At 37.5% G+C, this 12,808-nt stretch overlaps 1 protein-coding gene across 1 annotated transcript in view; it reads left to right on the top strand.

The window, feature by feature from the left end:
• Window positions 1-12,808, top strand: part of LOC123564686 (uncharacterized) — a 108,361-nt gene that overhangs the window by 25,105 nt on the left and 70,448 nt on the right. The window contains exons 13-14 of the mRNA XM_053537347.1: window positions 2,061-2,255; window positions 7,862-8,067. Coding sequence (XP_053393322.1) covers window positions 2,061-2,255; window positions 7,862-8,067 — 401 coding nt within the window. The remainder of the gene's footprint in view (window positions 1-2,060; window positions 2,256-7,861; window positions 8,068-12,808) is intronic.

Below are 12,808 nucleotides of genomic sequence, written 5' to 3'. Positions count from 1 at the left end.
CCGTTACAACACCAGTTAACGCTGCCGAGTGTCAGAATAATTTGAATTGATGGTGACCGTTACGATCCAGTTAATGCTGCCGAGTGTCCCGATAATTTGCATAGATGGTGACCGTTACGGTCCAGTTAATGCTGCCGAGTGTCCCGATAATTTGCATAGATGGTGACAGTAAGGATCAAGTTAATGCTGCCTTGTGTCCCGATAATTTGAATTGACGGTGACCGTTACGATCCAGTTAATGCTGCCTTGTGTCCCGATAACTTGCATAGATGGTGACCGTTACGATCAAGTTAATGCTGCCGATTGTCCCTATAATTTGCATAAATAGTGACAGTTACGATCCAGTTAACGCTGCCGAGTGTCCAGATAATTTGCATTGATGGTGACCGTTACGATCAAGCTAATGCTGCCGAATGTCCCGATAATTTGAATAGATGGTGACCGTTACGATCAACTTAATGCTGCCAAGTGCCCCGATAATTTGCATAGGTACTGGCCGTTACAACACCAGTTAACGCTGCCGAGTGTCAGAATAATTTGAATTGATGGTGACCGTTACGATCCAGTTAATGCTGCCGAGTGTCCCGATAATTTGCATAGATGGTGGCCGTTACGGTCCAGTTAATGCTGCCGAGTGTCCCGATAATTTGCATAGATGGTGACAGTAAGGATCAAGTTAATGCTGCCTTGTGTCCCGATAATTTGAATTGACGGTGACCGTTACGATCCATTTAATGCTGCCTTGTGTCCCGATAACTTGCATAGATGGTGACCGTTACGATCAAGTTAATACTGTCGAGAGTGCCGATAATTTGCATAGATGGTGACCGTTACGATCCAGTTAATGCTGCCGAGTGTCCCGATAATTTGCATAGATGGTGACCGTTACGATCCAGTTAATGCTGCCGAGTGTCCCGATAATTTGCATAGATGGTGACAGTAAGGATCAAGTTAATGCTGCCTTGTGTCCCGATAATTTGAATTGACGGTGACCGTTACGATCCAGTTAATGCTGCCTTGTGTCCCGATAACTTGCATAGATGGTGACCGTTACGATCAAGTTAATACTGCCGAGAGTGCCGATAATTTGCATAGATGGTGACCGTTACGATCCAGTTAATGCTGCCGAGTGTCCCGATAATTTGCATAGATGGTGACAGTAAGGATCAAGTTAATGCTGCCGAGTGTCTCGATAATTTGTATAGATGGAGATATTTTTAAAATTTGACTTTCCTGTCCTGGTTGCCCAACCATGATGGTGTTATTTAAGCATATGTATCAATTTAATCAGCATACTTTGCTATTTTAAAATATCAGAATAATTATATTATCTTTGTCAAATATTTACATTGATGAATATAAATTTATCCGAAATTCATTAGAAATGCAAAATTTGAAAAATATCATTACCTCCCTTGACCTATCTCGGTTGCACAACTAGGATAGACTGAAAATGTATAAATTCCGTAGCTACACACTGTTTTAAAACATGCTTTACGGTTCATTTTCTTGAAATATTCAATATAATATCAAATGCAGATGTAAAATTAGAAATTCAATTGAAATCAAAAGCACTATTTTACTTTTAAAATACTTTTGAAGTAAAGGAGATTAATTACAAAATTTCATAAAATGTAATAAAACTTCTTTCTAATAGGATCTCACACTGTAGATTGGGTGCTTTTCTTCCTTAAGTGAGTCTCTAACAGAATGTATTTAAAATGAAAACTGTCACTAAATGTTGCTCAGATGTGATTGACCACTTTAAAAGTCCAAAAAATCTCACACGTGTTTCCGTATTAGTGAAACGTCTTTTACTGTCCAGATATATAGCTTTAATTTTCAAAATGTAGTCCCCGTTTTGGATGAAAATTTTATTTGTCATACTTATTTGTGCAGTGTATAACTATCATAACCTTTCTTTTTTCAGTTTTATAGCAATTTTTATGAAATGTTTTTAAAGCGTACTTAATGATAGAAAGAATGGATGTAATGTTTGATGCTAGTGATACAGTTGATTTGTAAACATCAAATTAGCAACTAGATGTTTTGTTTGAAAGATGCCAGTCCAGATGGAGAAGACACCGAGAGTTGTACTTATACTGCTACCGGACCGGTGACCATGTCCATTCGAGCGGTCAGCCTCATGGAGGACATAACCTGTACCCATACCTTCCAGGTACTGAACCCTGTAACAGAAGACTTTGATGTGTCTGTACTAAGTGCTCCGATGGATTTTGAATTTAATCCAACATGTAAGTTTATAATTATTCTTGTCTTTGAAAAGCCCCAACAACAAGGGAAGTATAGTTCTTTCATTGGAGGAAGTCATTCAGGTGGCATGCGGAGTAATGATGATTCTACTTACTAGTCCATCTGTGTCTAAAATAATGCCCAGTTGGGAACCTCTGGTCTTTCTCCGCTGTTGCCGTAAAGCATAAACTGTATCCCATACAAAAGTTATGTTTAAACATTATATTCTACATGATACATCATATACTAGTAACTAAAATTTTTGTCGAGCCCACTTGCGGAAGCGAAGAAATAGTCGTCCAGATGGCTGTTTGGTGTATGTGCGTGCGTCCGTCCGGATTTGGTATGTAGCATTGCGTAGTAGTCCTTTACCAAGATTGCTCAAATTAATCCCCTGCGGGTTTAAATAGACTTGTATAGGGTATAACATTTTGAAAAAATCTTGTCTCAAACCATAAGGCCCAGAGCTTAGATATTTAGTATATGACATGCTCTAGTGGTTCTTTACCAAGATTGTTCAAATCATGACGCTGTGACCATTATATGCCACGCCCAAGGGGTCCCTTTTTTTACATTGACTTATATAGGAAAACTTTATTATCAACATGTGAAGTTGTATGCCCACACCCGATCACTCCCACCGACCTGGTCACACCCGCTCCCCCCCCCCCCCCCCCCCCCCCACCCACATACTTTTTTTCTCATTTTAAGACCATAAACCTTCCATGAAAATTTATCAACATGTAAAGTTGTACCTTCCCCCACCTCGCTTCTCCACCCAGTCACCCCCACCACCCTGATCATGCGCCCCACCCCCTCCCGCAAGAAATTTCATTTTCCATCAATTTTTATTAGCAACATGTGAAGTCCCACGATCACCCCCATCCCCACCCCCTCCACCACCTCCTGGATATATTTCTTTTCCATTCCTCACAACAAACTCATTCCTGTATTTATTTAGTAGAAACTTTGAAACTTTTAACTGTTCAAGTCAAGCAACTAAACTGAGGTGAGCGATATAGGGCCATCATGGCCCTTCTTGTTTCAGAATTACTTCCTTTTAATATGATAATTTATTACATTTTCTCATATTTTCCACCAAGTTCAAAATGAAATGTTATTAAAATTGAAATAAAATATATATTTCTAGATGTTATAAGCAATCAACAACTGTAGATTTCTGTATATGCAAATTTTAATCAAAATTTTGTATCATTACATATTGTATATGAGCCGTGCCATGAGAAAACCAACATAGTGGGTATGCGACCAGCATGGATCCAGACCAGCCTGCGCATCCGCGCAGTCTGGTCAGGCTCCATGCTGTTCGCTAACAGTTTCTCCAATTCCAATAGGCTTTAAAAGCGAACAGCATGGAGCCTGGCCAGACTGCGCGGATGCGCAGGCTGGTCTGGATCCATGCTGGTCGCACACCCACTATGTTGGTTTTCTCGTGGCGCGGCTCATATAGAGTACAATATTGTTCAAACATAATTGACAGATATCCGAACATAATGTTATACTGCAGTAGAGAAAATTAGTTGCCTTCCAGTAGAGGCTTTGTATTGCATAGAAATACTTCATTCACTTGTTCTCTCAAGCTTGTTGAATATTTTATCTTAGCTTAGGGGCTGTCAGAGCTGAAAACTGAAATTACCTTTAAACATTAAAACAACTTCTTCACGTGAATCAAACTTGGTCTGTAGTATCCATGGAAGGTCCTGTCTTAAGTTTGTTCAAATGGTTAACTTTATATAGGCCCAGCCACAGCAGAAAACAGAAAAACCTGTAAAAAAACTTTTAATGAACTACTTAATAGATGTTCATCAAACATGCTCAGAAACAAGATCAATGATCTCCTTCTCAGTGAGCGACTTGGACCCATTTGGACCTCTTGTAAAATAATCTCGCCCGGATGGTCTTTGGGTGATCCTCAACCAAGATTGTTGAAACTATATACTGATATGAAAAACATAACAAACAAGTGCATAGTGTCGTATAATGACTTTATGAATTAATTATACTTATTTAGATAAGCATATTTTATCATCTTGTTTTTCGGTCAGTTATAAGTCATCGGTCAGTTATAAGTCATCGTCACACACACAAAGAATTTCGGAATGCTACTTTAAATAACTTCAGCGTTTGTTCATATCTGGAAAATGACAGGTTAAGATATCTCGCCCAGGTTAATTACCCTTTGGCCACGTTATTGGCTGCGTCATGATTGTTGTTTTGTTTCTAACTAATTGTTTTGACAGGTGACTAAATGAAATAATGACATGTTTTTATTATTATGGTCAAAATGCGTGCCCTTTTTGAGAAAAACAATTTAGTCATCCCTATGAAGTTTTCCTTAAATACCGCTAATTTCTAGATAGAACTTCAGTATCAAATTTGCCCATGCTAATGACAGTAACGTATGCCGATACTCCATACGATTTAAGATAGTTTAGAGCCGGGGCAATTAACAATGAATTATTATTGTTGTTAGAGTTAGGCATTAATGAAATAATAGAGATTATGTTAGGGAATTGTGAAGAAAGACATTGTTGTATATATTAACTCAGAACATAGTACTATATTAAACAGTAGTTATTATAGAGAACAGAGTTGTTGTTGTTGTTGTAGTTAGAATAGTGAACTTTAGACCCTGTTACACCACAATATTCACCTTTTCTCCATTATGTAACTTGAACGATTTTCACGCAATTATTCTTGGGTGACTCTACACCAGGATTGTTCAAATAAATCAGATTTTTGAAAAGATATGACAGCCAGAGGCGTGGGCGCTGTCAGTTTGTATATTGCTGAATATTTAATACTGTTCTTCTAAAAAAAACTACTGGACCAATTTTACATAAACTTGATTGTACTGTTGTTGTTATTTTTTTGTGTTGTCCTGTTCAAATTATTCAGATACTAGTAAGTAAACGAACGTTAAGTGCTCAGGGTGAGCTATTGTGACTGTTCACCGCGTCCGTCGGTCGTCCGGCGCCCGTCGTCGTCCGTCCGTCCACACTTTCCTTTAAACAACATCTCCTCCTAAACCACCAGGAAAATTTTGATGAAACTTCACAGGGATGTTCCTTGGATGATCTTCTTTAAAAAAAATGAAATTTGGATGAAATGTACAGTTTTGCACACCGGTCTGAAAACTGACTTTCAGTGACCATGGATATGACCTACTGACCTACTTTCTTATTCAGGTGAGTTATTGTGATCGCTCGATGTCCGGCGTCCGTCGTCTGTCTGTCGTCTGTCAACATTTAGCTTGTGTATGCGATAGAGGCTGTTTTTTCAACAGATCTTCATGAAACTTTGTCAGAATGATTAACTATGATGAAATCTAGGCCAAGTTTGAAAACAGGTCATCTGGGATCAAAAGCTAGGACACTAGGTCAAATCAAAGAAAAAAATTGTGTATGCGATAGAGGCTTTATTTTTCAATTGATCTTCATGAAATTTGGTCAGAATGATTGCCTTGATGGAATTTAGGTGGAGTTTGAATATGGGTCATCTGGAGTTAAAAACTAGGTCACTAGGTCAAATCAAAGAAAAACCTTGTGTATGCGATAGAGGCTGTATTTTTCAATTAATCTTCATGTAATTTTATCAGAATGCTTGCTTTGATGAAATCTAGATCGAGTTTGAATATGGGTTATCTGGGGTCAAAAAGTAGGTCACTAGGTCAAATAAACGAAACCTTGTGTATGCGATAGAAGCCGTATTTTTCTATTGATCTTCATAAAATTTGGTCAAAATGACTGTTTTGATGAAATCTAGGTCGAGTTCGAATAGGGATCATCTGGGTTCAAAAAGTAAGTCACTAGGTCAAATTAAAGAAAAACCTTGTGTATTGGATAGAGGCTGTATTTTTCAGTTGATCTTCATGACATTTGGTCAGAATGATTGCATTGATGAAATCTAGGTCAGGTTTAATCATGGGTCATCCGGGGTCAAAAACTAGGTCACTAGGTCATATCTAAGAAAATACTTGTTTAAACTAAAGAGACTATTTTTTTTGGGTCCAATCTTAATGAAAATTGGCCAGAATATTTGTTTCCATGAAATCACTAGGTCAAACATGTTTACACTGTTATGGTCTGTTTCTCAGGCGAGCGGCCTAGGGCCATCTTGGCCCCCTTGTTTAAGATACAGCTTTGAAATTTGGATGAAATGTACAATTTTGCACATCGATCTTAAAACTGACTTTCAGTTACCATGAATGTGGCCGGCTGACCTACCTTCTTGTTTTTTACGATACAGCCTTGAAATTTGGATGACATGTACAATTTTGCACACCTATCTTAAAACTGATTTCAGTGACCATGAATATGACCTACTGACCTGTTTTCTTATTTTTTAAGATACAGCTTTGAAATATGGACGAAATTATGGATGAAATGTACAGTTTTGCTCACCGATCTTAAAACTGACTTTCAGTTACCATGAATGTGACCGACTGACCTACTTTCTTGTTTTTTTACGATACAGTCTTGAAATTTGGATGACATGTACAGTTTTGCACACCGATCTTAAAACTGACCTCCAGTGACCATGAATATGACTTACTGACCTACTTACTTGTTTTGTTTTAATATACAGTTTTGAAATTTGGTGAGGTCGGCGGTCCAGGATCATCATGGTCCTCTTGTTTATTTTTATCTAGCACTAACGACATTCTAAGACGTAAACGTAAGGTACAGGCATTTAAAATGGGTACTGGTGTGTGTTGCAGCCATATTGGAAGAGGTTCCTCGATTTTATACAAAATAAAGAAGACCAGCTATCTAGTGTGTTTATGCCTAAAATCTGTTTGTTAGAAACGACATTCCTGAGTTTTAATTAACTTCACTTCAGTAATAACTGGGAGGCTCCCTGCCGAGGTTATTTTGTAAAAGAAAAACAATATGGCCACCTGAGAGTCTTATCATTTTTCTCTGTTTCTATAATGAGAACGCTTCAAATTTAATAAGTTTACACAATTTCATGGGTAACCTTTCATCAAGAATGTCCAGTTACACCTAATCCTTAAAATGCATGGCTAAAAATAGAAACTTCTCCAAACCATTGGTCTGATTCAGAATATTTCAAAATAGTTCAAATTATTCAGGTTTGTAAAAACATCAGCAGCTATGGGACATCGTAATTTCCTCTCTCTCTATATAAAGTTGGGACACGTCACAATGTTAAGCACCAGTGTCAAAATATTTTGGTACCATCCTACAAAGACTGTTTACATAGTTCAGATTCACCCAAAAATAACCGCCAATTTAGTTGGGACATTAGGAAATTTTAATGTCAGAAACTGCAGGCCCGATTTTGAAACAATTTCGGCAACATGCTAAAAGATCATTTCTTGTGTCGCGGATTCAGACACATTTTATTACCAGTTTTCTGTCAGACGTTTGTACAACTTTCAGGCGAATTTGTTTCCACTTGGCTTTCAAGTAACTCTGTACTATCTGTATAGTACTTCGTTCCGCATGCATGCACATTTGTTTTTGATTTATTAATTTTTCCGATTTAGTTTTTCAAATGGCTTCGTATTTTCTATTTCTATTTTAGTTTTATGTTTTTGATTTTCGTATTCTCCATTTTCCAGGTGAATTTGACTACGTGATCGTATATAATGGAAGTCCTTATCCTGACGCAGCTCAAATCGAAATTGATCCTGGCGACAACACTACAGTTATTACATATCCATTTTCACCATCAAAGAGTCACCACTATAGCTATTCTTCAGAAGGACATTATATATCAAAGATACGAATCTTCAATGACGCGTCTGAAGTGACAAAAACTATACTGGTAATCTGCTTACTTTTAACCTTTACCGTGCTAAATTTTTAAAATGGACTGGACTATCATTTTTTATTCGAAGCCAGGGGTGCTTGACTGAATAGCGAACATTGCAGAGTGTGATCACAGAAGTGCAGACTGATGTCACACAGGCTGATTTTGGTCTGCACAGGTGACAAAGGCGAATAACTTGCCGCCAAAAGGCTTAAGGTTAAAGATGCTTTTTTGCCGTAAAACTTGTAGAGAAAGCCCCATTGAAAGGAATGCTTAGGCGATGCGCTAGTAAGCAAGGGTTAAGAAATAGCTAATGGTAAAGTGTCCAAACGTAGAGCTTGAAGATTCAACTTCGTTAAAAACATATCCAATCGTGACGCTTGCGAAATAATATATTTACTGTCGCAGGGTAACTAATTACTAATTACTAAATTACCAATATTTTAAGTCTAGCAGCCCAGTATTTGAACATTGCAAATATCTGCATGTGAAATCGGCAAAGTTTCCGAACTCAATGCTTGAAAATTACTGATATCTACATAAGGCAACGACAAAGTCTAACAACTCCATTTGTTATGATATAATTGTGTGACTGAAATGGCAAAGTATACAAATTTTATGCTTGTAAATTACAAATATTGTGCATGAGGCTGAGGGATAGTATCCCAGCCTTATTCTCGACAATAATAAATATTTACAGAAGACTATGGCAAACTCTCCCGGCCTGATGCATGAAAATTAAAAGTTATGTGCATGAGACAGTGGCAAAAAACTTCTTGACTAAAGCCTCTAGAGAATTATAAATTAGACTATGGGAAAGTTTCCGAGACTATATGAGACTATATGAGAAAATTTTATAACACGATCCATGAAAATTAAAAATGTTGTACATAACGACAAAGTCTTCCAACTAAATGTTTGACAATTGCAACCTTTTTTAAGTGGAACTATGGCAAAGTCTCAAACTCAGTGCTTGAAATTTATAAATGTTGTATGTGGGAATATGGGAAATTTTCTCACCACAATGCTTAAAAATTACAAAACTTGTATCTTGGATTAATGGAAAGTCCGTACACTCAATGCTTTAAATCACAAACTTGTCTACGACACTGTGGGACAGTCTCGCAACAAAATACTTGAAAATTACAAATATTGTACACGAGAATATGGCAAATCATCCCAACTCAACGTTTGAAATGTACAGATGGGAATATGGCAAAGTCAAATGTAAGTTTGGCAATGTTTCTGAAACCAGTTCTTGCCTATAACTTATACCTGAAGTGAGACAACGCCAAAGTTTCTATGTTCAGTAATTAGAAGTATTTTATATGAGACAATGGTTCAAATCCGCCAACTCAGTGTATTAAAATTTCAAATATTAACATGAGACTATGGTTAAATCTAGCAACCGTATGCTTGAGAAATACACATACTGTTAATGAGGCTATGGCAAAGTCTCCTTAATATTTAGATGGTAAAATGATAAAGATTCCATACTCACTGCTTGAAAGTTAAAAAAAAATGATTACATTTATATTAGACAAAGACAAAGTCTCTTAACACAATGCTTGCAAATCATAAATAATTTACACAAAGCAATGGCAAAGACTCGCATCTGAGTGTCACTGCTTTCATATAATTATTTTACATGAGATAATGGCAAAATCCCCTAGCTCTATGCTTGGAAATAACACAAAAGTTTACATTGTATTTATACAATGACAAATTCTTCCAACTCAACGCTTAAAAATTACTAATACTTCCATGTCTGGCAGCCCAGTACTTGAATATATATATATATATATATATATATATATATATATATATATATATATATATATATATATATATATATATATATATGAGACAAATTCTTCCAACTCAACGCTTGAAAATTACTAATACTTCCATGTCTGGCAGCCCAGTACTTGAATATATATATATATATAGTCCTTTCCATTGGTCTAGATGTAGTCACATGATCAATGATAAAATGTCGTATGGACTCAAAGGCGGAGCCAAAAACACGTATTGACCTCTAGCTGTGAACGGTTATCACGGTTTGACATCAAAACAATGCGACGTCTACGAAAAATGGCCAAAGACTGCAGATATTTTTATTTAATTTTTATACTTATAAGTAGGCTGGATTTAATAATAAAACAGTTGTTGCCTTTTAGTTTCGGTCGATTTGGTGAGTTTGCCGTTGGCTCATGTAAATATTAGTAATTTTCAAGCATTTAGTTGGGAGTCTGCAACAGCATACTTATAAGTACAAAAATTAAATACAAATATCTGCATCCCTTGGTCATTTTTCATAGTAAATTGTTTACGACGTCGCATTGTTTTGACGTCAAACCGTAATGACGTCACAGCTAGAGGATAATACGTGTTTTTTGGCTCCGCCTTTGAGTCAATACGACTTTTTGTCATTGATCATATGACTACATCTAGACCAATAGACAGGACTATAGATATAGATTTAATAATACTAATATTTACACTAGCTAACGGCAAACTCAATGCCTAAAAACTACTAATATTTACATGAGGCAACGGCAAAGTATCTCAACCCAATGCTTGAAAGCTACTATATTTACACGAGGCAATGGCACAGTCTCAGAACGCATGGCTTGAAAGTTACAAATATTTTCTCTAGAAACAATGGTACAGTCTAAAAGCTCAATATTTACAAGTTACTTATATTTACATGCGACGAAAGTCTCTTAAGTAACAAATATTTTACCTCGGACAATGATAAAGTCTCCCAACTCAGGGATTGAAAATTAATAAATACACTAAACAATGACAAAATATCCAAACTAAGTGTTATCAAATTACTAATATCTTCATTCAACAATGACAAATCATCGCAACTCGATTTTTGAAAGTTAAAAATATTGTATTTATATAGGTTATTAGATTTGTATCGGGGATTATACATGAGTTCTGCAGCGGAAATATTGCGCGACTTTAGGAGCGCAATATTATTCCGCGAAAGAACAAGTGCATAATTCTTTATTCAGCCCTCATATTTGTTTTATTACAAACGAATCTACACTTGAAATTATCATATAATTGATACAAATGTGATATTATGCCTGAGTAAAATTGAAAATATCGTCGTTAAAGAACTTTTAAACGCGACGACATACATGAATTGACGTCACAAATGACGTCACATACCCGATATGAAATTAGAAGTCAATCTTGGACAATCTCCTAACTCAGTGTTTGAACGTTTCAAATATTGTATTTGAGAATAAGGGTAAGTCTTTCAACTTAAAACTTGAAAATTACTAATATTTTACCAATCACAGTTTCAACCTGAAAATTACACAGAATGTACATATTGCTATGTCAAAACTTCCGACTCTATGCTTGTCTTCTTCTTCTCGTACGCGACTACACTGTCGGACCAGTAGCCTCGATGAAACTTATGGTTTGCCGCAGATCCTCAATGCCTCCATACAGTTCCTGGTGGATTGAGGTATCTAACGGCCAAGTCGCAGCTCGCTCCTGGTCATGCATTTTACATCTCTGAAGTATATGCTCCGCAGTCTGATCTTCCTTACCATATGGACAAGTTGGCGATGATGCCAGTCTGTATTTCTTGTACATGTGAGCATTGAGCTTGTTGTGCCCTGCGCGGAGCCTGACCATCATCACTTGTTCAGACCGATCAAGGTGATGAAAAGCATCTTCCTCCATCCTTGGTCTCGTTAGTGCCTTGATGATGGTAACTTTCTCCTTGTAACTCACAGGTTCTGTTGGTTGTTCTGACTGAGCTCCAAGCTTAGCCAGTTTGTCTGCCTCTTTATTGCCTCCAAGTCCACAATGGGATGGAATCCATTGAAGTGCTACTTTGCAGGTTATACTCATGCTCTGCAATCTCCTGGCTAGCTGCGGAGCTTTATTGTTGATCAGGGCTTCCATGACAGACAGTGCATCTGTGAGAAAGACGATTGAGGAGCTTTCTTCTACCGGGTCTTCAGCCATTGAGACGGCCTTCATGAGTGCTTCAGTCTCTGCCTTGTAATTGCTGCAGTGTTTTCCTGTGGCTGCATGTAGTATTTCTCTCTTGCCAGATGGGTATTGAATGAAAACTCCTGCTCCTCCATCTTTGACGGCGCATGTGGCTGATCCGTCTGTATAGACATTAGTCCATGATTCCGGAGGATAGTCTTCATTAATCATAGCAAGAGTGAGGCTCTTCCGAATGCCTTCATCCTCTTGCTTCCCGCGGTCAAGATGAGGAACAGCAAGTCTCACAGTCACTAAGGACAGATCATTCGCTAATGGGTTTATAATGTCTTCACTACCTAGGAGGTCGTTGGTATGTTCAGCTCAGTTTTGAACTCTCGGTTGATTTTCTTTGCCTCATGAAGGAAGTTCCTACGTTTGAGTCGATTTTTGGTGTAGCCATCTAGCTTGGCTTTCATGGGATGGTCTTGAAAAGACCTGAAATTCTCTGCTTGAAGCAGGACCTTTACATGTCTCCTGTCTTGTAACGGCTGTGTGCCTGGTAGCTTCTCCACGAAGGAGATTGGTATAGACTTTGTAGCACCTGTCATGATCCGCAATGCTTGGTTCTGAACCTTGTCTAAAGCCTGTTGGTTAGTTTTGGCAGTAATGGATCAGGCAGTTGAGCTATACTCTAAATGGGGTCTCACTGTTCCCTGATATACTGTCTCGAGTATTAGCTCATTTGCTCCCCACGTTGTTCCAGCAAGTTTGCGCATCATGGCAAGATTCC

This window comes from Mercenaria mercenaria, chromosome 2 (assembly GCF_021730395.1).
Source record: "Mercenaria mercenaria strain notata chromosome 2, MADL_Memer_1, whole genome shotgun sequence".
Lineage (NCBI taxonomy): Eukaryota > Metazoa > Mollusca > Bivalvia > Venerida > Veneridae > Mercenaria > Mercenaria mercenaria.
Note: the sequence above shows the minus strand (reverse complement) of the source record. Positions and strands in the feature narration are given on the sequence as shown.